At 65.0% G+C, this 20,696-nt stretch overlaps 1 protein-coding gene across 5 annotated transcripts; it reads left to right on the forward strand.

The window, feature by feature from the left end:
• Positions 1 to 1,642: 1,642 nt before the first annotated feature.
• On the forward strand, positions 1,643 to 20,585 carry COL16A1 (collagen type XVI alpha 1 chain). 5 transcript variants are annotated; one of them, XM_052698619.1, is made up of 72 exons: positions 1,643 to 1,766; positions 2,730 to 2,842; positions 4,449 to 4,511; positions 4,595 to 4,712; positions 6,279 to 6,402; positions 6,483 to 6,758; positions 6,839 to 6,919; positions 7,090 to 7,221; positions 7,581 to 7,628; positions 8,037 to 8,063; positions 8,318 to 8,353; positions 8,449 to 8,475; positions 8,612 to 8,674; positions 8,766 to 8,807; positions 8,896 to 8,940; positions 9,047 to 9,082; positions 9,348 to 9,410; positions 9,512 to 9,556; positions 9,628 to 9,723; positions 9,831 to 9,869; positions 10,243 to 10,287; positions 10,541 to 10,576; positions 10,692 to 10,808; positions 10,890 to 10,925; positions 10,997 to 11,032; positions 11,119 to 11,208; positions 11,284 to 11,331; positions 11,418 to 11,453; positions 11,523 to 11,576; positions 11,702 to 11,818; positions 11,900 to 11,935; positions 12,036 to 12,143; positions 12,232 to 12,354; positions 12,420 to 12,473; positions 12,544 to 12,585; positions 12,818 to 12,853; positions 13,052 to 13,105; positions 13,242 to 13,310; positions 13,396 to 13,449; positions 13,524 to 13,550; positions 13,630 to 13,695; positions 13,775 to 13,828; positions 13,913 to 13,966; positions 14,069 to 14,122; positions 14,237 to 14,281; positions 14,363 to 14,479; positions 14,784 to 14,819; positions 14,934 to 15,011; positions 15,088 to 15,132; positions 15,393 to 15,437; positions 16,464 to 16,517; positions 16,621 to 16,674; positions 17,060 to 17,113; positions 17,230 to 17,274; positions 17,346 to 17,399; positions 17,518 to 17,553; positions 17,730 to 17,792; positions 17,863 to 17,934; positions 18,038 to 18,091; positions 18,186 to 18,230; positions 18,338 to 18,382; positions 18,500 to 18,553; positions 18,637 to 18,690; positions 18,805 to 18,855; positions 18,967 to 19,056; positions 19,136 to 19,171; positions 19,245 to 19,289; positions 19,383 to 19,571; positions 19,661 to 19,727; positions 19,804 to 19,980; positions 20,060 to 20,137; positions 20,221 to 20,585. In XM_052698619.1, the coding sequence occupies exons 2-72, from the start codon at positions 2,767 to 2,769 to the stop codon at positions 20,421 to 20,423; spliced, it is 4,869 nt and encodes a 1,622-aa protein (XP_052554579.1). In that variant the 5' UTR covers positions 1,643 to 1,766; positions 2,730 to 2,766; the 3' UTR covers positions 20,424 to 20,585. The 5 variants fall into 5 exon arrangements, with proteins under 5 accessions (XP_052554579.1, XP_052554581.1, XP_052554580.1 ...); XM_052698621.1 differs by having other exon boundaries at positions 11,287 to 11,331; XM_052698620.1 differs by lacking the exon at positions 13,524 to 13,550 and having other exon boundaries at positions 13,396 to 13,476.
• Positions 20,586 to 20,696: the final 111 nt, after the last annotated feature.

A 20,696-nucleotide genomic window follows, 5' to 3' on the forward strand; every position in this document is an offset into this window, starting at 1 on the left:
AAGCACTTCCACCAGAAGAGACAAAGCTGCTGCTCCAGCGCCACAAACCCGGAATTCACACCGCAGGAATTCCGGGCTGGCACGAGCAAGGGGTGGAGGCGGGGAGCCCCGCGGTGACGACGCTGCACCGCATGACGCTCCATCGGAGGCAAATTGTCTCCAGCTTGAAAATTGCAGCGCTCTGCTCGGGGTCGGGTTTCTTGGCCGCTGGTGCTGCTGATTCTTGGAAATCCAGCTCGCCTCGGCGCTTCACGGGGGCCCGCGGTCTCTTCCCATCCTTGCTCCGGGGGGATGGTGGGGGGATGTTTGCCCCCTCAGTGGAGCTTGAGGCCACCATCCCCACGGAGCCTTTGGCAGAAGGCAGCAAAAAGCCATCCCTGAGCCTGCCCCATAGCTGGAGGAGCAGGGTGCAGCCTCCTGCCCCACGTGCTGGCATGGAATGGCACAGAGCTGCGGTCACCTCTGTGCTGTGGCTGCCCCCGCGCTCTCCATGCCAGCAGAGTCACTTTGTGCCACCGCACCGGGAACAACCAACCAGGACGGGAAAATTGAGGCACAGTGGGACCACCCCCAACACGACCCACAGCTGTGCCGGCACCACCGAGGGGCGAGAGGACGCGCCCAGGCTGCAGCCAGGTGCCGGAGCCCTGCTCGAACCCGCATGGAGCCGCTGGGAGGCTCTGCAAAGAGAGCAGCTCAGAGTGAATAATCACCCACTAAAAAGGAATGATAAAAGTTTCGTGATGTTTCATACCCACTTGCTTTAATTAGCCTTAATTGCTACAGTAGGCAAGCTGCAGATGAACTGAGCGCTCTGTCACCGCATCTCAGGGGCTGCCGGGTGGATAAACGGCACCGCACCGCTCCAGCAGCAGCGCTGCCTGCTCTGCCCCAGACAGCTTATTTACTGCGGGCTGAATAAATATCAGTTGTTAATTAGAGCGCGCTTATTGAGATGCATGCGTCCCTAACACACATTTGTAAAGCTTCAGTGTAAATAGATTCGTCCTAATTTGGGAGGGAAGCGGTCGAGCAGAGGCGCGGCGGTGCTGCGTTGCAGTGGGGTGAGGGGACGCAGGGGATGCCTGGGGCCGATGCGCGGCTCGTGGGGGGCAGCGCTGTCCCGTGGGGTCTGCGTGTGGGTCCCAGGGCTGGGCCTGAGGGAACTGTGAGCACAGGGGCATCCCGGGAGGACGCCGTGCTCCCCACATTTCGGGCCAGCGACGGCTGTCACTGGTGCCAGCACCTGGGTCACCCTCTGTGCCTCAGTGTCCCCCCGTGCCCCGCTGTCCCAACGTCCTCTCTGTGCTCCAGTATCCTCCCGCACCACAACGTCCCCCCGGTGCCTCAGCTGTGCTGCAGTGCCCCAATGTCCCTCTTTGCCCCCGTGTCTCAGTGTCCCCAGGGGACGAGGAGCCGCTTCCCATGGACAGGAGCAGAGCGGGGCTCGCTTCCCCAGGACACCCCGGGGGGGACGACAATGGGAAGGGAGCGGAGGGCGGTGTGCCGTTACCGGGACCCCCGCTGGGGGGCGGCCCGGCCAGGAGGGAGAGGAGGAAGAGGAGGAGGAAGGCGGGAGGCGAAGGAGGGCGGTGGTTCTGCCCTACCCCCCCGCCCCGTGCAGGGGAGGAGGAGGGCGGGCAGCGGCCGGGGGCGGCTCGGGCTCCCCCCGGAGGGAGGCGGGGAAGGCGGCGGCGGACGGACGGTCGGACGGAGCGCAGCGCCCGGAGCTCAGCGCCCGGCCCGAGCCGCACCGAGCCCGGCAGGTGAGCTCCAGGCAGCGGGCGGGGGAGGGCGGTGCTCCGAACCGGGATTGATCCGCGTTCTGGGAATGGCGAGCGGAGACCGGGACAGGACGGGGCACGGCAGGAGCCGGGCTGCTGGCTTGTGAAGTCGGGGTGCAGGGGGGCGATGTTGGGGCTGTTGAGGAAACGATGGCACAGAGTCGGGGTGCGGTGCTATGATGTCGGGATTTAGGGGCATAAAGTGGGGATAGAGGGGTATAAAATCGGGGTGCGGGGGTGTAGGGTTGGAATGCAGCGTGATAAAGTTGGGATGCGGTGTTATGAAGTCGGGGTAGAAGGGCAGCGAAGCCGGGATGCAGAAGTGGCAAAGCCGAGGCGCGGTGGTGTCGGGTCGGGCTGCAGCGCTGTGAGGTTGGAGTGCAGGGCTGCAAGGGAGAGCGCGACTACAACAGAGCCGAGGGTGTAAAGTCGCGGTGCAGGGGGATGAAGCGGGGGTGCGGGGGGTCCTGTGCGTGTCCCACCCGGCAATGGGGAGCAGTGGGGAGCGGGGCAGCAGCCTCGTGCTGTTTCACAGCCTTGCTTCGTGGCAGGAAGCGGGCGGAGGGGGGGGGGGGGTCAGGTCGCAGTGACCCGAAGGGCTTTGGACCACTCCAGGGAACCACGTGGGTCCGGGAGGCAAAAGAGAACGGAGAGTTCTTTTGGGGTCCTCAGCAGGAAGCACGTGGGGCTCTGGGGCGCCTCAACCTGACTTTGGGGTGCGTCTGGGTTTGGGGTTTGTGGGTCGGGTAGCGACCCTGAATGTGAAGTCTGGGTGGGGGGATCCAGCAGTGGGTGGGGGCCTCACTGCAGCCCCGAAGGCTGTGTGAGCTGCGGCCGAGTGACTCAGGGCCTCCTCCATGCTGGTGGCTCGCAGGCGGCTTCCCAGTGTGGGGAATGGCTGGGGCCCACCGCCCACCTGCCTGACTGCCCATCTCCCACCTGCAGGCAGCTGAGTTGACCCCGAGCTGCTGCCAAGGGCACCATGAGGGGTCTCTGGGCCGTCGTCGTGGTGGGGCTCATCAGCGCCTGCGATGGGACGGAGATGCCAGCAGAAGAAGGTAAGGGGCACGGAGAGTAGGGGCACAGGGTCTGCACCCCACAGGATGCTCCCTCCTTACCTGTCCCTGGGTGTTCAAGGAGAAGATGAGAGAGCAATGCTGGAGCCACGAAGCGTGGGGCAGAGGTGGCTGGGGGTCACCACGAGCCGTGCCAGGACCCCACGTGCCGGCAGCAGGGCAGGCTGTGTGCTCCCTGTGCCGACTGCACGGGATGTGGGGCTTTGCTCAGCGTCCCAGCCGGGCCCAGGGCCAGCGAGAGCAGCGCCAGCGCCATTGTGGGGAGCCAGGCTGGGGACACCCCGCTCTCACCCACGTCACCCCCACGGCACTGGGAACACCCTGCAGGGAAGGGGGGGGTTTGGCCACGCTTTGGTTGCAGGTGCCGGTTGCCAGCTGGCTGTTCTGTCCTGTAGTGGGGCTGCTCGGAGCTCATGGCGCGTTGTGGCTCTGGGGTGCAAGGTGGGAAGGGATCTGGCCACAGCGTGTGGAAAGAATGGAGGCACGGGGCTGGGCCCATGCTCTGGGGAGCAGTGGGCATTGGTGGAGCCCTGGGAGTCCCCTCTGCAGTGTCCCTGGCTGTGTGTGGGGCGCGGTGTGGGGCTGGCTGTGGGGCGAGCTGCAGGCGGATGGTGGGGAGGAGCTGCTGGCAGCGAGGCTGTGGTTGCATCAGTCCTTGTGGGGGTGGAGCGGCGCTCATCCTGCTGGGGGGCGCAGGGGCTGCAGCCCCTTGGCACAGCCGGGGCAGCCGGAGGGCAGAGCACCGTTGTTGGCACGGCACCGTGAGGTCCTGGTGCAGTGTGTGGGACCCCGTGGCAATGCTACTGTGGGCTGTTAATTAGGGAAACGAGGGCTGGGGTGGCCTCAAAGCAGGCAGTGCTGGGGGTGAGGCTCTACCCCCTGCCCCGAGCAATGATCTCAGCACCGCCTGCGCGTGGAGCTCCGCTCTGGCAGCACGATGTGCTCCAGGGCCGATGCCAGCCCTGCAGTGCAAGGGAGTGGGCAGCGATGGGGAGAAGCTGTGGGGCGCGGGCTGTGGGGACGGAGGCGGGGGATGGCCCTGCGCTGCCGCCTGCACTGAGGCACAACAAATCCCTCTTTCAATATCCTCTTGTTTCCTCCTCCATCTCGCTCCTCCCAACATCTGGCAGCATCCAGCGGAGGTGGCTGAATGATGTTGGAGCGGTGATCTATCAACTCTGGGTCTGACGCAGTGCTTCCTGCCTGCCCCCATTCCTTCGGTGCTGCTCACCCCTCACCTGGCAGCCCTCACTCCCACCCCACGTGCCGCCAGCTCTGGGGATGCAGCAGGGCACACAGGACACCACCTCCCCGCGCTGGGTGGCCGCGGCGCCGGGCCCAACTCCTGATGGTGATTCCAGGCACGGGGCCGTCCAGACAAAGCACAGCTGGGGAAGGCATTGCATGCAGTGACCTCGCCGTGCACAGCCAGGGCTGAGCTGGTGCTGCGCCCGCTCACGGCGCGGCTCTGCTCCTGGTGGGCGCCATGCTGGAGCTGCCGTGGTGCGGGGCTGCACATGACTCCGCTGGGAGACACTGCAGCGACACTGCGGGGAGGCGGTGCTGATGCCCTGCTTTGCCTTTGCAGGGACGCTGTGCCCGCAGCTTTGGGACGAGGATCTGGTTGGGAACAAGTATGAGAACGTGACGGGTAAGGAGATGGCGACAGGGGCCTGGTGACGCAGGGATGGGCTGCGCAGCCGCAGCGATGCCCTCACCCCCTTCGTCCGCCAGGCTTCAACCTCATTAAGCGCTTCGACCTGACGAAGATCTCCTCCGTCAAGAAAGTGCGCGGCCCACGGGGCGCGGTGCTGCTGCGGCTGGGGGCCGTGCCGCTGGTGCAGCCCACAAGGTGAGCGCAGCCCCCCACTCCCAGCCCTCTCCCACCCACCCCTCCAGCAGCGCCGTGTGTGAACCCGGCCCTTCCAGCGCTGCGGGAGGCAGCAGGACTGCGGCACCCATAGGGGTGCGGAGGTGCCGGTGGTGTGCGCTGCCTGCTCTCCTCCTCGGAAGTAAATCACTCTGGGCGGTGGGGACGCAGCCAGCCCTTACGCAACCGCTGCGCTGCGGATGCTCTGTCTTTGCTGTCCTGAACTTGGCAGGCACTGCCTGGGGTCTAATGAGCCCGAAGTGCTGCACAGCTCTGAGCGGTGGGTGCGGGTTTGCTGGGGCCGTGCAGAGCCCAGCCCTGATGTCTGCATCACATCCCGTCCGCCTGTGCCTGAGGCTCTGCTCTGGCTGCGCCAACTCATGGCATCGGGGCCAGCGGCTCTGTGGGGCCGCCACGCTGGCGTGGGGACACCGTGGGGTGGAAGAGCATCCGTGTGCTGGGGAGTGTAGGAATGGGATGTGCTTTGCATTTCCTGAGTTTGGCAGTGGGGAGAAGGCTCAGAGTTTGAGGGTATCTTAGGGTGAAGGAGAGCCAGCTCCCGGCCCGGGCAGCTGAGTCCTTAGATGGCTTTTGGAGGCTGCAGGCTGGTGTTGCTCTTGGCTGGGTGCCTGGAGACAGTTCTTGGGAAAGCTCAGCGCGGGGATGGCACCGTCACCAGGCACCCATGGGTGCTCTGCTGCCCTGGCATTGCTCTGTGATGCCCAGCAAGGACGGCCCTGCGCCCCACGGAGGGGACAGCCCACTCCCACACAGCCACCCTGGTCCTGCTCCAGAGCGGCGGTTTGGAAAATTGCTGCTGTGGTGGAGGTTGGGAGCTGAGTGCATCCCAAAGCAAATAGCTGCAGTGGTGGAGCGGGCGGAGAGTGGGGCTCTGTGGCTGCCTCAGCACATTGCCTCCGTGGGAGCATCCATCCTGCACGGCCCTCGGAGTGGGGATGGCTGCCCAGGGACAAAACCAAGTGCTGCAGCAATGAACGCTCCTGGGTGCTGCACCAGTAGGATGTGTGGGGATACCCAGCGCTCGGGGTGCGAGGTGGGGCTGTGCCATGGGGCAGGGGTGGGGACAGAGCCCCTGGCACAGGCTGGGCTGTGTGTGGGCACGAGGATGGTCTGTCCTCACCTCTGCACGTGCTTTTGGCTGCTGTGAGGGCTGTGGGGCTGAGATGTGGGGCTGTGGAGCTGTGCTTTGGGATAAGTGGCACTGAGGTCTGTGTCCCATCAGGCAGGAGGGAGCAGCTCTGATGTTTATCTCCTGTTCAGCTCCTGTTGCACAAGCGCTGGCAGCTCCCAGCCAGAGCCCACTTGTGTTCCAGCAGAGACACAAACAGCTCCCAGCCCCACACAGCTGCTGGTCCAGCATTGTCCTGGGGCTGCACTTCCCAGCATGGCACTGGGACCAGAGCTGCTCCTGTCCCAGTGGGAACAGCCCTGCGGGGCTGTTTGGGACGTGGCATTGGTGGTGATGTGGAGGCCCAGGGTTGGTGCAGATGGAGCTCACTTGGGCCCTGCTGATGCCTGTTCCTGCAGGCAGGTGTTCCCCCACGGGCTGCCCTCTGAGTTCACCCTCATCCTCACCTTGCTGCTGAAGAAGAACAGCACGGGGGAGCACTGGTACCTCTTCCAGGTCACCGACCGCCACGGCTACCCCCAGGTACGGCTGTGGGACCGTGGGATGTGGGGCCAGGGGACGGCCAGGTGCTGGCCGTGAGCACTGTGTCCCCTCTCTGCCAGCTCTCCCTGTCCGTGCACGGCCCTGAGAAGAGCCTGGAGTTCCAAGCCAGGGCGCCAGGATCCACATTTGTCAGCACCGTCTTTACGGGGAAGGCCGTCTCGTCGCTGTTTGACGGGCGGTGGCACAAAGTGCTGCTGGCTGTGCAGAGCCGCGCTGTGTCCCTGCATGTGGACTGCGGCTCCATCTCCTCCAAACCGCTGGCGCCGCGGCGGGCGCTGACCCCTGAGGGCAATGCCTTCCTGGGGCTGGATGCCGTGCGCGGGACCCCGGTGCGGGTGAGTCCCCGTGGGGTTGCGGGGTCGGGGTTTGGCACCGGGGCCGTCACCCCTCACCCCACCGCCCCGCGGTGCCGCAGTTCGACCTGCAGCAGGCGCACATCTACTGCAACGCAGAGCTGGCCCGGCACGAGGGATGCTGCGAGATCTCAGCCAGCGGGGTGAGCGCTGCAAGCAGAGCCTTGCTGGAGGGGGAACCGGGGCTGTGGGTGGCTGGGGATGCGTCGTGAGCACTGCTGCACATCTCCCCACCAGCAACGCGGTGCAGGGCGCGTCCCCGTCCCCAGTTGCGTTGGCTCACAGCCCCCTGTGCCCTCTTGTCTCCCATCAGTGCCAACCTGAAGCGCCCAAGACGCGGCGTCAGGCGGAGCTGATGCAGAGCAGCAACCTCATCGAGATCTCCCCGCAGCCGCAGGGCCGGGTGTTCACACGCTGCTTCTGCCTGGAGGAGCCGCTGGGCTCGGTGAGGCGGCGTGCTGGCAGCCTCAGCGCGCAGCCACGTGGATTCAGCCTTGGAAAAGCCCTGCCTCACTTTTTCCACTGCCTGCAGGGCTGGGAGGGAGGGAGCGCACAGGAGCCGGCGGCACCGAGCGCTGCGGAGGGTGGGAGGATGGGGGGGGCTGCTGGCTGCCGGTCCTGTTTGGTGGGGAGGGTACAGATGTGGGTTGGTAGCCAGGGGTGTATGGGGTGGCGTTGCCCTGAGGTGCAGCTGTGGGGTAACCCGGGGGGTGCATGGAGCAGCATCAGCCCAGGGTACAATTTCAGGGTACCTCAGGGGTGCACGCAGAGGCATCACCCCAGGATGCTCTGCTCTCTCCCCAGGAGCCAGAGAGAGAGAAGAGCAGCCTGAAGGGAGATTATGTGGAGAAGGTGAGATGAGGGTGGCCAGGAGCCCCCCGACCCCCCCGTCCCGCTCCCACGTGCCCTGTGCTGCTCTTCCTCCTCCGCCGCCTTCGGGCGGTTCTGCCAGAGCTGCTGTCAGGAAGCGGCGTGTCTGCTCCCCCGAGCAGGAATGAAGGCCCCATTTGCTCTCTGCTGCTGCTGGAGCAATCCCAACCGCGACTCAGGGCCTCTTTGTTCCTTCCAAGCGGCCACAGAGCTGGGAAACATCTCCAGCACAGCCCGTGCCCCGTCCCTGCACCGCCCTGTCTGGCTCAATGGGATCCCACTGGGCATCCCTGGGGGCTCAGGGACCCCTTGGCGTGGGCAGAGGGGTGCAGGGGGGTCTGAGCCTGCCCGATGCTCCTTCTCACCTCTGCTCCATGTTGCTTCCCACAGGGCTACAAGAGGATGTCCAACGAGGAGGTGAGGCTGGGGGCTGTGGGAGGGGGGGACCCCTGGGTGCCTTCAGTCGTATATTCCTCAGTCCCATGGCAACGTGCCTAAGTGGCTGCTTTGGCTCCGAGGAGCTGTGGTCAGCCACAAAGCCACAGGGACAGCCTGTGCCAGGCCATGTGCTTGCCCCCTCTGGGGCCGGAACTCTTTCCTCCATTTCCCTTTTCCCACTCCACACATCCCCACAGCTCTGTGGGTACAGATGCCCTCTCCATCTCTTGCAGTGCCCGCCCTGCCCACCGCAGACGGCTCCAACGAATGTGAGTGTCCTGGGGCTGCACGGGGTTCTGGGTCCCTGTTCAGTGTCACCTGTGGCTGTGCCAGGCGAGGTGACACTTCTGTCTCCTCTCTGTAGGTGACGCTCGGTCCCCCAGGACCCAAGGTAGGTTTGTCCCCCCCAGGACAGCTCCAGCAGGCTTTGGCTGCGGAGACCCCCGGCTGCGCCCCAGTCACGTTGGTGAGGGGTGCACGTGGATGTGGGGCAGTGATGTCACCTCTTGTCACCCATTCTCTCACAGGGCTTGAAGGGAGAGCGCGGCCTGCCCGGCACCCACGGCACCAAGGGGGAGAAAGGCGAGCGTGTGAGTTTCCCCAGCAGGGATCCCGCTGTCCCCCTGTGCCATGGGGCTCCGGAGCTGTGTCCCACTCTGAGCCACCTCCTCCCCTCTGCAGGGTGCTGACTGCGTGCGCACAGACCCCGTTGGCCCTGTGCAGGTGAGACCCCCCCCCCCCCACCTCACACAGACCCCTTTGCCCCATCTCCAACCCCACCTCATCCCCTTCTGTCCCCTTCTGTCCCCAGTGCGCTGAGGGGCCGCGGGGCGAGCAGGGGCAGCGTGGAGAGCGGGTGAGTGGGGCTGGGGCTGCTGCTGGATGTCAGTATTTGCACGCACATCCTCTGCAAGGTGTGTGCCTGAGGGTCCCGCTCACACTGCCCTCTCTGTCCCACGCAGGGGCTGCCAGGGGTGGCCGGTGCCGATGGGCAGAAGGTGAGGATATGGGTTGAGGACATCTGGGCACAGCGTGGTGACAGGGGTGCCGGGAGCTGGGGGTGCTGATGTGGGGTTGGATGATGTGGGGTTGGAGGGTTTTGCTGGGGGGATGTGGGGCAGTGCTGCTGGGGACAAAGGGCAGCGCTGGGGAGGTGAGGAGATGACATTGCAGATATGGGGATGGGGAGCCCAAAGGCACAGAGGGGACAAAACTCTGCCCAAGGGAGGTGATGCTGGTGACATCTGTCTGTCTGTCCCACAGGGCCAGAAGGGTGAGAAGGGTGACGGGGGACTCCAGGGCAAGCCAGGCCGCCCAGGTCGTGATGTGAGTAGTGCCAGCTGTGGGGCAGGCTGTGGGGCACCAGCACCCCCAGACCTGCCCACCTTGTGCCATGCACCACACTCACCACACATCCATCCCATCAGGGCCGGCCTGGAGAGATCTGTGTGGTGGGTCCCAAGGGCCAGAAGGTAAGTGGGGTCTTGGGGGCATCTGAGAGCACCTGGGAGCGATGCCGTGGACACCCCTCCTTCCCTTCCAGGGGGACCCGGGCCTCGTGGGACCTGAGGGGCTGGCAGGAGAGCCGGGGCCACCAGGGAAACCGGGTGCACCAGGGATCGGCTTTCCGGGGAAGCCGGTATGGATGCTGTGCCGTGGGCATTGCTGCAGGAGGGGCAGTGAGGGGATGCTGCCCCACAGGGCCCCATGGCTGCCACACAGCTGATACCATCCTCTGCTTTTCAGGGTGATCCTGGTGGCCCCCCAGGTCCAAAGGGAGAAAAGGTGAGTAGAGGGGGATGGGGGGTGCCCACTACCTCCTCCTGCCTGAAGGGTCAGTGCGTGGCTCGTGGGACCCTCTCTGGTTGTGTCATGGTGCTGTGGCTTCACTGGGGGCTCATTCAGGGGAGTGGGAACGCCTTGCCCGGGGAGGGGCTGCTCAGGAGGTACTGAGACCCCTCTGTGGGGGCTTGGCAGCTGCTGGGGTTGCCTGTAATAGCTGGTGCTGGGGAGCATGGAAGAGGGGCTGGTTCCAATCCCTGATTTATGGAGCTGGATGGGAGTGCTGGGGAGGGGGGAGGATGCTGGGTTGGGGGCATGGAGCTGAGGAGCTGCAGCTCCCAGTGTGCCAGGCTCACACTGTGACTTCTGGCTCCAGGGCAGCTCAGGAGCTCCTGGACCCGGCGGATCTCCTGGGACACCCGTGAGTACCGAATGCTGCACTTGGAGCCAAACCAGGGTCACAGACGGGTTTCTTGGCGCAGGGTTGGGGCTGCTTGGCCCGAGCCCTGAGTGGGATCCAAGCCCAGACATAAGAAGGGTTTGGGATGGCCAACAGCCTTGCTGGGGGCTGGGATGAACCCTACAGCAGCTGGGGGTTTGGAGGTGCTGTGTGCAGGCAGACAGACCTCCAGGAACCCAATGCCCTGTTGCCATCTGCTGCCTTCCTCCTGCAGGGACCACGTGGTGTCCTGGGGCCCAAAGGAGACAAGGTGGGTGCATGGTACTGGGCACAGGGCTGTGCCTTTCCCTGTGCCTTTCCAGGCTGCTCGGAGCCCCTTGGGGAGCCCCCTCTCCTGGGCTGTGTCTCACTGTCCCTGTTTGCAGGGTGAGCCGTGCCAGCCGTGCCCCGCTCTGCCCACAGGGATGCTCAGCACTGCGGGGCTTCCTGGAAAGCCTGGACCCAGGGGGGAGCCCGGGACTCCTGGCAAGGATGGAGTGTCGGTGAGCCGGGCTGTGAGCCTGTGGGAGGGCAGGAGGGGGATTTTGTCTCTGCAGCTCTAAATACTGCTTCTCCATCTCCAGGACAGACCCGGCCCTGCAGGACCCAAAGGGGACAGGGTAGGTGATGCAGGGCTGAGCGCGCTGGAGTGGGACAGCGCTGAGTGTCAGCTCCTCTCTTTCCTTCCCAGGGAGACCCTGGCATCAATGGGATCAAAGGAGAGAAGGTGAGTGTTCGTCCTGCTGTCCCCTGTCCCTCTATCCCTTTGACTTGCCCCACAGACAGTCCCACAGCCCCCCATGCCTCTCACAGGGGGACTCCTGCCTGTCCTGTGACAGCCGTGTCCTCGCCGCGCTGCTGCGGGAGCCCCCCGAGGGGCGTGAGAGTGAACTGGGATCACTGGTGAGTGCATGGGGCTGAGACCCCCAGCCCATCCCCATGCTGCTGTGGCTGTGTGTGACCACACGTGCTGATCAGCAGGACAAAGCAATCCTCCCTGGGCTGGCTGGCATCAAAGGCGAGAAGGTGGGTGACTCCACAGCCCCCTTTCTGCCCACTCCATGGGCTCAGGGAGGCTGCCTGACCCAGACCCCGACCCTGCTGTCTTGCAGGGAGCTGGTGGCCAGGAGGGACCTGCAGGCAGACCGGTGGGTAGGGTGTGGGTTGGGGGCTTGTGGGGGTCTGTGAACTCTGCAGGCTCATCTCTGCCATTGCAGGGGCTCCCTGGGAGCAAGGGTGATCCAGGCGTGCAGGGGCTCAAAGGGGAGAAGGTGAGTGCTGCGCTGTGTCCCCAACCTCCCTGCCCCATCACTGAAGTGTCCCCGTGCAGGTGGGCCCTGGGTTGAGGCTGGGGGTCAGTCCCCATGCCCGGCTCTGAGCACGCTGTGCCCCGCAGGGTGAGCCGTGTGGGCAGTGTCCCTCAGCTCCACAGGCACTGGAAGGGGCAGCAACAGTGATGGCTGTGCCCGGGGCACCAGGACCGCAGGGCAGGGATGGTGCTCCCGGAAGAGCGGTGAGTTCCCCCAGTGTCTGAGGGATTCCTGTTTAGGGGCCCAGGGATGCTCTGGCCTCATCAGTTCCTCCATTCCCACAGGGCAAGCCTGGTGATGCTGGCCAGAAAGGGCAGAAGGTGAGATGGTATGGGGTGGGGACGCAGAGGGGGACCCCGCTGTCCATGGAGCTGGGCAGTGCTCCCTGCGCTGTGCCAGCCATCGCCTTCTCTTTGCCAGGGGGACGTGGGCAGCCCTGGGGACCCAGGCACGCCGGGCACAGATGGACTGCCAGGGCTGTCGGGTGAGCCGGGCATCAGGGGTCCGGCCGGCCCCAAAGGCGAGAAGGTGAGGACCCTGCATTGGAGTGGCTCAGGAAGAGACCCTCGTCCTGTCACCCCATCCCAACCTCCCCTCTCTGCTCCCTCCTCCTCAGGGAGACGCCTGCGAATCCTGCCCCACGCTGCAGGGGCGCTTCTCAGACGTGATCGGCATCCCGGGAAAACCCGGTGCCAAAGGGGACCAAGGAGCTCCGGGCATCGGGCAGCCGGGCAGAGCCGTGAGTGCCCCGACCCACAGCAACCCGCCAGCACCGAGCCCCGGGGTGACCACGCTGTGTTGTAGGGGAAGCCGGGGCTGCCAGGGATCCGAGGTCCCGCTGGGCTGAAAGGGCTGCAGGTGAGTGGGGCCACGGGGGTGGGCGATGGGGGGGGCTCTCAATGCCTCTCACTGCCCCTCGTGTCTGCAGGGTGAGCCAGGACCACCAGGCATTGGCAAGCCGGGACCACAGGTGAGCGCCTGCTGTGCCGTGCTGAGCCATGCTGTGCCATGCTGTGCTGTGCTGTGCCATGCCGTGCTGTGCCATGCTGAGCCATGCTGTGCCATGCTGTGCTGTGCCATGCTGTGCCATGCTGTGCTGTGCTGTGCTGAGCCATGCTGTGCCATGCTGTGCTGTGCCATGCCATGCTGTGCTCTGCTGTGCCAGGCAACTCTGCCACCTTTCTCCCTCTCTGTTTTTCCAGGGAGAGCCCGGGAGCGCTGGAGAGCCTGGGACCCCCGTAAGTGTTATTCTGGGCTCCTCAGCACTGAGATGCAGAGTCTCCAGCCCCGCAATTCCTACACCTCCCCCAGGCAGCATCCCTGTGTCGATGGTGACAGCACGGTCCTGGCTCTGGAGTGGCCTTGAGGACAGTGCTGTCACTGCTGCTGGCTGAGTGGGATGGGTGGGGAGAGTTAACGGCATCTCCTGTCCCCAGGGACCCCCAGGGCCCCAGGGACCTCCAGGAATGGCAGCAGAGAAAGGAGCCAAGGTATAGGAACGTGGCACTGAGCTTTGTCCCCCTGTGCTGCCTCACGTTCCCGTGCTCTGGCAGGGCTCTGCCACTGTGCACCCCCAGCTCTCTCTGCCTCCCTTTGCCCTCAGCTCCTGCTGTCCTTTCTCTGCAGGGATCTCCAGGGCTCAAAGGTGCTGTAGGCCCCCCCGGGCCACCAGGGATCAGCGTCACTGGGCCACCAGTAAGTGCAGCCCTGAGGGGGACGTCGCCATCAGTGTCCTCTTGGTGCTGAGCTCTGAGCTTCCTCATGTTCCTCTTCCTCTCAGGGCCCCGAAGGGCAGCGGGGGCTCCCCGGGGTGCCTGGCTCCAGTGGGATGCCGGTAGGTGTGGGATGTGGTGGGGACACAGTGGGGCTGGGGGCCGCCTGCTGACATCCATCTGTGCTTTTCTGCAGGGAGAGAAGGGTGCCCGGGGCGAGAAGGTGAGCGGGTGCTGGGGTGAGGATGGGGCTGCACCTCTGCCACCTTCCACCACTCTGCTCTTGCTCCATTTTTCTGCAGGGAGACCCTGGGGAATGTGTGTGCCCTCCCAGCCCACGCCAGGACCCCAACCACACTGGGATGCCGGTGAGTGCCATGGCTCCCATCCCCATTCCCACAACACAGTGCCATCCCACCGAGCATCCCTTCTTTCTCTCGGCCCCAGGGAGCTCCAGGACTCTGGACTGGGACATCCTGGCAGCCCCAGCCGGGTCCCCAGGTGGGTGCAGTCCCTGCGTGTGGCACAGCTTCCAGCTCACACTGCTTCACTGCTCATTTCCTTGCCTATTTTGGGGTGTTGTAGGGTCCTCCTGGAGCGCCTGGTCCCCCTGGTCCTCCTGGTGCCCCGGGCCGCCAGGTAAGTGGCAGAAAATGGAAATGGTGGAGCGTCCAGTTGGACACATCCTAGCCCTCACTGGGCAAAGGGTTTCAATAGTCAGAGCTCTCTCCTTGGCTTTAGGGGGTCCCAGGACACAACGGATTGCCAGGGCTGCCCGGACCAGCAGGAGACCTGGTAGGTGGTGGCTGTTCTGGGCACAGTGCCCCGCAGGCATCTGTTATGCATCCCTCCCACTTCTCTTCTGCATCCCTATGCATCCCTCCTGCATCCCTCCCTCTTATCTTGCAGGGACCATTGGCCGTCATGGCTGAGAGGAACATCGAGGTGCTGAAGGTGAGAGCTTGGGGTGGGACCTGGGGTCACACCACCCTCTTGAGCCCCTCGGGGAGCTGCTGACCCCCCGCCTCCTCCCAGAACATCTGTGGGGACTGCGCACAGCTGCAGGCGGCCTTTGAAGCACCCAGAAGCTTCAAGGGGGAAAAAGGAGACCAAGGCATGCCAGGAGCCCCCGGCAACGAGGGCTGTGCTCGTGTGAGTATTGGCACGGCTCCCACCTGGGACTGGAGCACCTTGGGTGAAATGCAGAGATGCTCCCGAGCACCCAGGCATCAGCTTGTGCAGCAGTTGTGCAAAGCAGCAGTTGTGCAAAGCAGCAGTTGTGCAAAGCAGCAGTTGTGCAAAGCAGCAGGTGCTTGCAGGGCTGGGCAGGCTCTGGGCACGCTTCCACACGCAGCTGGCACAGTGGGGACATGGGCTGATCCTGTACAGCTTGGGAGCAGAGGGTGCTGAGCGCTGCTCCCAGCTCAGCCCCCGGTGACTCTGGGTTTTCTTGCAGTGCTTTGCCCAGTTCCCAAGAGCTGAGGAGGCTCGGGTGAGTGACTCAGGACACGGCCCTGCTCTGCTGGGCTGCTTGGCAGGGTGCTTGCTGGGGCTGGGTGCCGTTGGGCTCCTGATGCAGGTGCTGACGTTGGTGCCGTTCCTGCAGGGTGACAGCCCAGACACAGACTGCGGTGAACCTGGGCTCCCCGGTGCCCCAGGTGTCCCGGGTGAGAGAGGCGAGCAGGTGGGTGCCCCTGGAGCTGGAGTGGGGCCGTGTCCCCATGCCGTGGTCCCATCTGATGGCACCTTTCCCTCCCCAGGGCTTACCAGGACAGCGGGGACCCCCAGGGCCACCCGGGCCCATCGTAAGTAGCCATGCTCAGAGGCGGGGGGCTGCGTGGGCATCATGTCACTGCGTTTTGAGTCGCCAAGGAAGGACCTGGTGCCCTGCCATGAGGCCACGGTGACAGGCAGCGTGGAGCAGCGGCACGGAGATGGAGCAGGACCCGATAGAGCTGGGCTGGGGCTGAGCTGCCCCACGCCGCCTGCTGTGTGGCACTCTGAGGGCTCAGCCCAGGCCCCGGTGGGCGCTTCCAGGCTGTGACCTCCCCATTTCTCCCCTCAGGGCCCCCCAGGCTTTCCTGGCACGCCTGGCGCACCTGGACTGCCCGTAAGGACCCAGCAGGGCTCCGTTCTGTGCCGTCTGTCGCTGCTTCTTGGTTTGGCTGTGTCCCCATCCCAGCTTCCCGGGAGCAGCCACAGCACGGCTCTGCCCTTCTCCATTCCCCACATCTCCATCCATTCATGCCTTCCATCTCCATTCAGGGGCTCTCACTGGTCTAAGGCTCATCGCCCTGAGCTCAGGGTGCAGCTCCCTTCTGCCATCCATGCTGGGTCCCACACCACGTGCCAGGAGGGTGGGACAGCCAGCAGCCAGGCACATCATGGTGCAGCCACGTGTGTGCGCTGAGTGCAGCCGGTGGTCCTCAGCCCGCCTCTCTCAGGGCCGGGGGGATGCTGCCATGCAGCCAGTGCGCTCGTCCTCACCTTCCCCTGGTCCCCGGCTCCTCCAGGGTCCACCGCCATGTCCATCTGCATCTTCATCATCTTCATCCTCATCCTCCCGTCATCCCCACTCTCAGGAAGTGTCTGTGGGGTTGGTGGCAGCCCCACTCCAGTGGCTCTGGGAAGATCCTGCCCTCCCCACATCCTGCTCCCATCCCCTCACCTGCTAACGTCACCGTAACGTCACGGTCTGTGTGGGTCTGTGTGGGTTGTCGCTCTGTGGTGTCAGCCTGTCCCGTCCAGACTCCACTGTGTCAGCACCACATAACCACCACTAACCCCCCCCTGCAGCCTGTGCCATCGAGCCCAGGGGCTGCTGGCTGTCACCTGTGTCTCTTGTCACCTGTGTCACCTGTATCACCATGCCTCATGTGCTGCAGGAGGATGGGCGGCACTGAGTGCCCTAACCAGGCTGGAGCTGTGCTCCAAAATGTGGGCACCCCTGCACAGCGCCTTCCTGGCTGGGCTCCCTGCAGACGCCCAGGGTCTGCCCTGGCACTGGGGGGTGGCACAGGTGCTGGTGCCCCTACACCCAGTGTGTGCGCAGGATGTGCACAGCACAGCTGGGGGGCAGAGCGCAGCTCTTGGGGGTGCAGCCCCCCTGCAGCTCCTCTTTTCTCCCCCTCCAAAGGGTCTCCAGGGGGAGCGAGGCCCTGCTGGGCTGGCTGGAGCCAAAGGGGAGCCGGTGAGTGCCATGGGGGGGAAGGCAGGAGGGGCTGGGGGACACCGCTGTCCCTGCGCACCTTCCTGGGGTGCAGCTGGCTCAGCACCACCCTCCCCCTACACAGGGACCCCCAGGACAGCCTGGCTATCCCGGTGCCACAGGCCCTCCTGGCCTTCCTGTGAGTAATGTGGGGAGCCCTGCAGCATGCACCAGCCCCCTGCCACCTCCTGTGTCCCCATGCCCCCCTCTCATGCTTGCTTGGGCCCCCATGCTGCCAGGGACTGGTGGGCGGTCAGGGGACCTGAGTGGGCACTGAGTGCCACATCCCTGCAGGGCTCACGCCTGCCCCGTCTGTCCCTTGTCCCAGTGTCCCCAGTGCCCTATTGATTCCCTCTACTCACTGTGCCCCCCCACCTGCTGTGCCACATCCTTTCCCTCCATCCATCCCCGTGTCACATTCATGACCCACCCACATCCTGTGTCCCATCCCCTCTCCGTGTCCCCTCAGTGCCCCGTGTCCCATCCATGCCCTGTGTCCCCTCTCCATCTCCTTCCTTCTTCAGGGCATCAAAGGTGAACGAGGCTACATGGGCCCACCGGGGGAGAAAGGGGAACTGGTGAGTGCAGCGCTGTGCCCAGCTGTGTGGGGCAGAGGGGTTGGGGGCTCATCCGGATGCCCCCTCACTGCGGCATTGTCGCTGCCTCTATTTGAGCCCTGCTCTCCCTTCCCCAGGGCCCCCCAGGCTTGGATGGTCTCCCCGGTGCCATGGGGCCAGCGGTAGGTGCGGGGCTGTGGGGAGGGGGCGGTGGTCCCAGGGACCCCAAGGGGCTCACGCTTGCTGTCTGCAGGGACCAAGGGGTGAGCGCGGGCTCCCAGGCGGTGCTGGTGAGAAGGGCGATCAGGTGAGATCCCCAGGTGGCCGAACTCATCCCTACAGCCCCTTCCTGCCGGCCTCGTTCCCTTTGGGAAGAGGATCCATGGCCATTGGGCAGGACCCAGCTCAGCTCTGTCTCTCCACAGGGTTTCCAGGGCCAGCCCGGCTTCCCAGGGCCACCTGTGAGTACATCCTGTAGGGCAGGGGTCGATATCTTCTCCCTGGGCGCATGCAGTGGGACAATGCAAAGAGAGCATCCCTGTAGCAAACCCACTGCAGTGAATTTGGGGATGAAGGGATGCACGAGAGGGGATGGGGGATCTCATTCATCCCTGGGGAATATTGCTCTCCTCTTCAGGGTCCCCCCGGCTTCCCAGGGAAGGTTGGCCCTGCTGGGCCACCGGGACCTGCGGCAGAGAAGGTGAGTGCCATGGGGACAGGAGCGGGTGGTGGCACCAGGGGACACCCTGACCCTGGTGTTGTTCTCACAGGGCAGCGAGGGCATGCGGGGGCCCACAGGGATGCCAGGGCCCCCTGGACCCCCTGGACCTCCAGGCGTTCAGGTAAGGGCTTCCCCTGCCTATCACAGTTGCTCCTGTTCCTGTGCTGGTCCCTGAGGAGCCGTTCTGGGCTCGTCACCCCCAAATCCCTTCCTTGTCCCTGCAGGGCCCTGCTGGCTTGGAAGGACTGGATGGCAAGGATGGCAAGCCGGGGCTGCGGGTGAGGCGTCGGGGTGTGCCAGGCTCCGAAGGCAGCACCACCCCATAGCCCCTGGATGTCCCCAGCCCATGTCTGTCTCTTTCTTTCTCCATAGGGTGACCCCGGCCCCCCTGGGCCACCAGGAATGATGGGTCCTCCGGTGAGCGATGGCTTTCCTGATGCCCGCACTGTCCCACATGCTGCACCAATGTCACTACTGTGGCAGGTGCAAGTCCTGACCCCAACCTACCTGTCCTCTCCCTCCAGGGCTTCAAAGGAAAACCGGGGCACCCAGGGCTGCCTGGACCAAAGGTCAGTGGCTGGGGGTCCCTTGTTGTCCCCAGAGCAGTGGTCATCCTGCGGTGCTGACAGCCCCGTGGGAGGGTCTCCATGCACTGTGTTGCCCATCCCATCCCTTTGTCCTTGCAGGGTGACTGCGGCAAACCTGGTCCTCCCGGGAGCACGGGTCGTCCCGGGGCGGAGGTGAGAAAGTGGGGAGGGGGCAAAGGAGCCCTGTGCTGAGTGATGGGACCTGCGCCCTCCCTTCATCCTACTGCCTCCTGCAGGGTGACCCCGGCCCCATGGGACCCCAAGGCCGGCAGGGACCCCCGGGACTCATTGTAAGTGGCTCTGTTCCCTTGATGTGCACTGGGATGGTGTAGGGAGTGCTATGGAGCTGTGTCCCCAAACCGAGGGGCTCTGTCTCCTGCTGAAACCCCTCTCTCTGTCCTCAGGGCCCCCCTGGCAGCCCGGGGCAGCCGGGTCCTGCTGGTCTCGCTGGAGTGGTGAGTACCTGTGGGGCTGCCCTGTGGTCCCCCAAGTGGCAGCAGGATGGAGACAGAGATGGGGACAAAAAGTGGTGGCCATCCCCATCTCACACTGCATCCACACCACAGGGGATGAAGGGTGAGCGTGGCTCAGCGGGGGACCGAGGTCTGCCAGGAATGCCAGGACAGCCAGGGCCACCAGGACACCCAGGGCCACCGGTGAGAGCAGCGGGTGAGCACAGGGGACTGCGAGCACTGCGCCAAGCACACCTCACATCACCTCACTTTCATCCCACAGGGGGAGCAGGGGCCGGATGGACCCGTTGGTAAAGAGGTACAGGAGGGGCAGTGCATGCTGGGGTGCCCCTGGGACAGCACCACCACCCCACACCTCTCTGTCTCCCCAGGGCCCCCCAGGAAAGCCTGGCACTGCAGGACCTGCTGGCCAGAAGGTGAGGTCTGCCACAGCTCCCCCATGGCGTCCCCAGCCCTACACCACATCGGAGGTGTCACGGTGAGAGCTCTGCTTCTCTGTGTCCCCACAGGGTGAAGCCGGGTCCCCTGGAATGCGAGGGTATCCTGGGGAGAAGGGCCGTGCTGGATCACCTGGGGGGCCAGGGAAGAGTGGCTCCATGGGCCCCATAGGGCTGCGGGGTCCTGCAGGAGAGAGGGGTCCCCCCGGCTCACCAGGACCTGCGGGCAGCCCCGGGCTGCCGGGACCCCCTGGGATGATGGTAAGCAGGGGGCAGCCGGGGGCAGGAGCTCCGACTCCGAGGCGCAGAGCCGGGGCTCAGCAGCCGTGTCTTTTCCGTATCTCCTCCAGGGTGACGTGGTGAATTACGATGAGATCAAAAGGTTCATCCAGCAGGAGATTAACAAGATGTTTGATGGTAACGGGGGTGATAGGGGCAAGGGCTGGTGCTCCTCCAGTCCCTCCAGCCCCAGCTGAGCCGCCTGTCCCCACAGAGCGCATGGCATACTACACCTCACGGATGCACTTCCCGGTGGAGATGGTGGCAGCCCCAGGCAGACCAGGTCCCCCGGGCAAGGATGGGCTGCCTGGCCGGCCGGGACCCCCAGGATCCCCAGGGATGCCAGGGCAGATTGGCAGAGAGGGGCGGCAGGGTGTGCCAGGCATGCGGGGTAGGTGCTGCCCCCCGTGTCCCCAAGCGCTGGGGTGTCTGCTGCGATGGGGGTCTGACCGTTCACATCTCTCCTCCAGGGGAGCCGGGTGCCAAAGGAGAGAAAGGGGAGAAGGGCATGGGGCTGATGGGGGACAGTGGCCCACCAGGACCCCCAGGTGACTTCCCCTTCCCTCTCCGTGTTCCTGATGATGCCGTCAGCTCGGTGCCACCTTCCTCCATCGCTCTCTTTGCCTTCCAGGTCCCCAAGGGCCACCAGGCTATGGGAAGATGGGCCCTCCAGGCCCCGTGGGGCAGCAGGGCATCCCTGGCATCCCCGGTCCCCCAGGTGCCACGGGGCCGCCGGGCAAAACGGGGCACTGCAGCCCTGCTGAGTGCATGGGCGCTCTGCCCATGGAGCAGCCACTCTTCCAGCCCAAGAATGCCAAGGGTCCTTTCGGCTGAGCCGGCCCCACCGCTCCCCACTGCTGCTCTTATTCTTGCCCCCGTTTTCCAGGGGGCTGCGCCGGTCCCGGGGCTGTGGGTGTTGTCCGGCTCCGCGGGTGGGTGGTTGTTGTAGGGCAGGTGGATCCTGCCCAGCCGAAATACAGCCGTGCTGCTGCCCCACACCTTGACTCCTCTTGTGTGGTGTCTCGTCTGATCATCCTGTCCCCATCCCTGTCCCTGTCCCCAGCCCTGTGCATGGAGCTGAGGCCAGCGCCCTGCTCCTGCCTTTGA

Source organism: Tympanuchus pallidicinctus, unplaced genomic scaffold (genome assembly GCF_026119805.1).
Source record: "Tympanuchus pallidicinctus isolate F22 unplaced genomic scaffold, pur_lepc_1.0 scaffold33, whole genome shotgun sequence".
Lineage (NCBI taxonomy): Eukaryota > Metazoa > Chordata > Aves > Galliformes > Phasianidae > Tympanuchus > Tympanuchus pallidicinctus.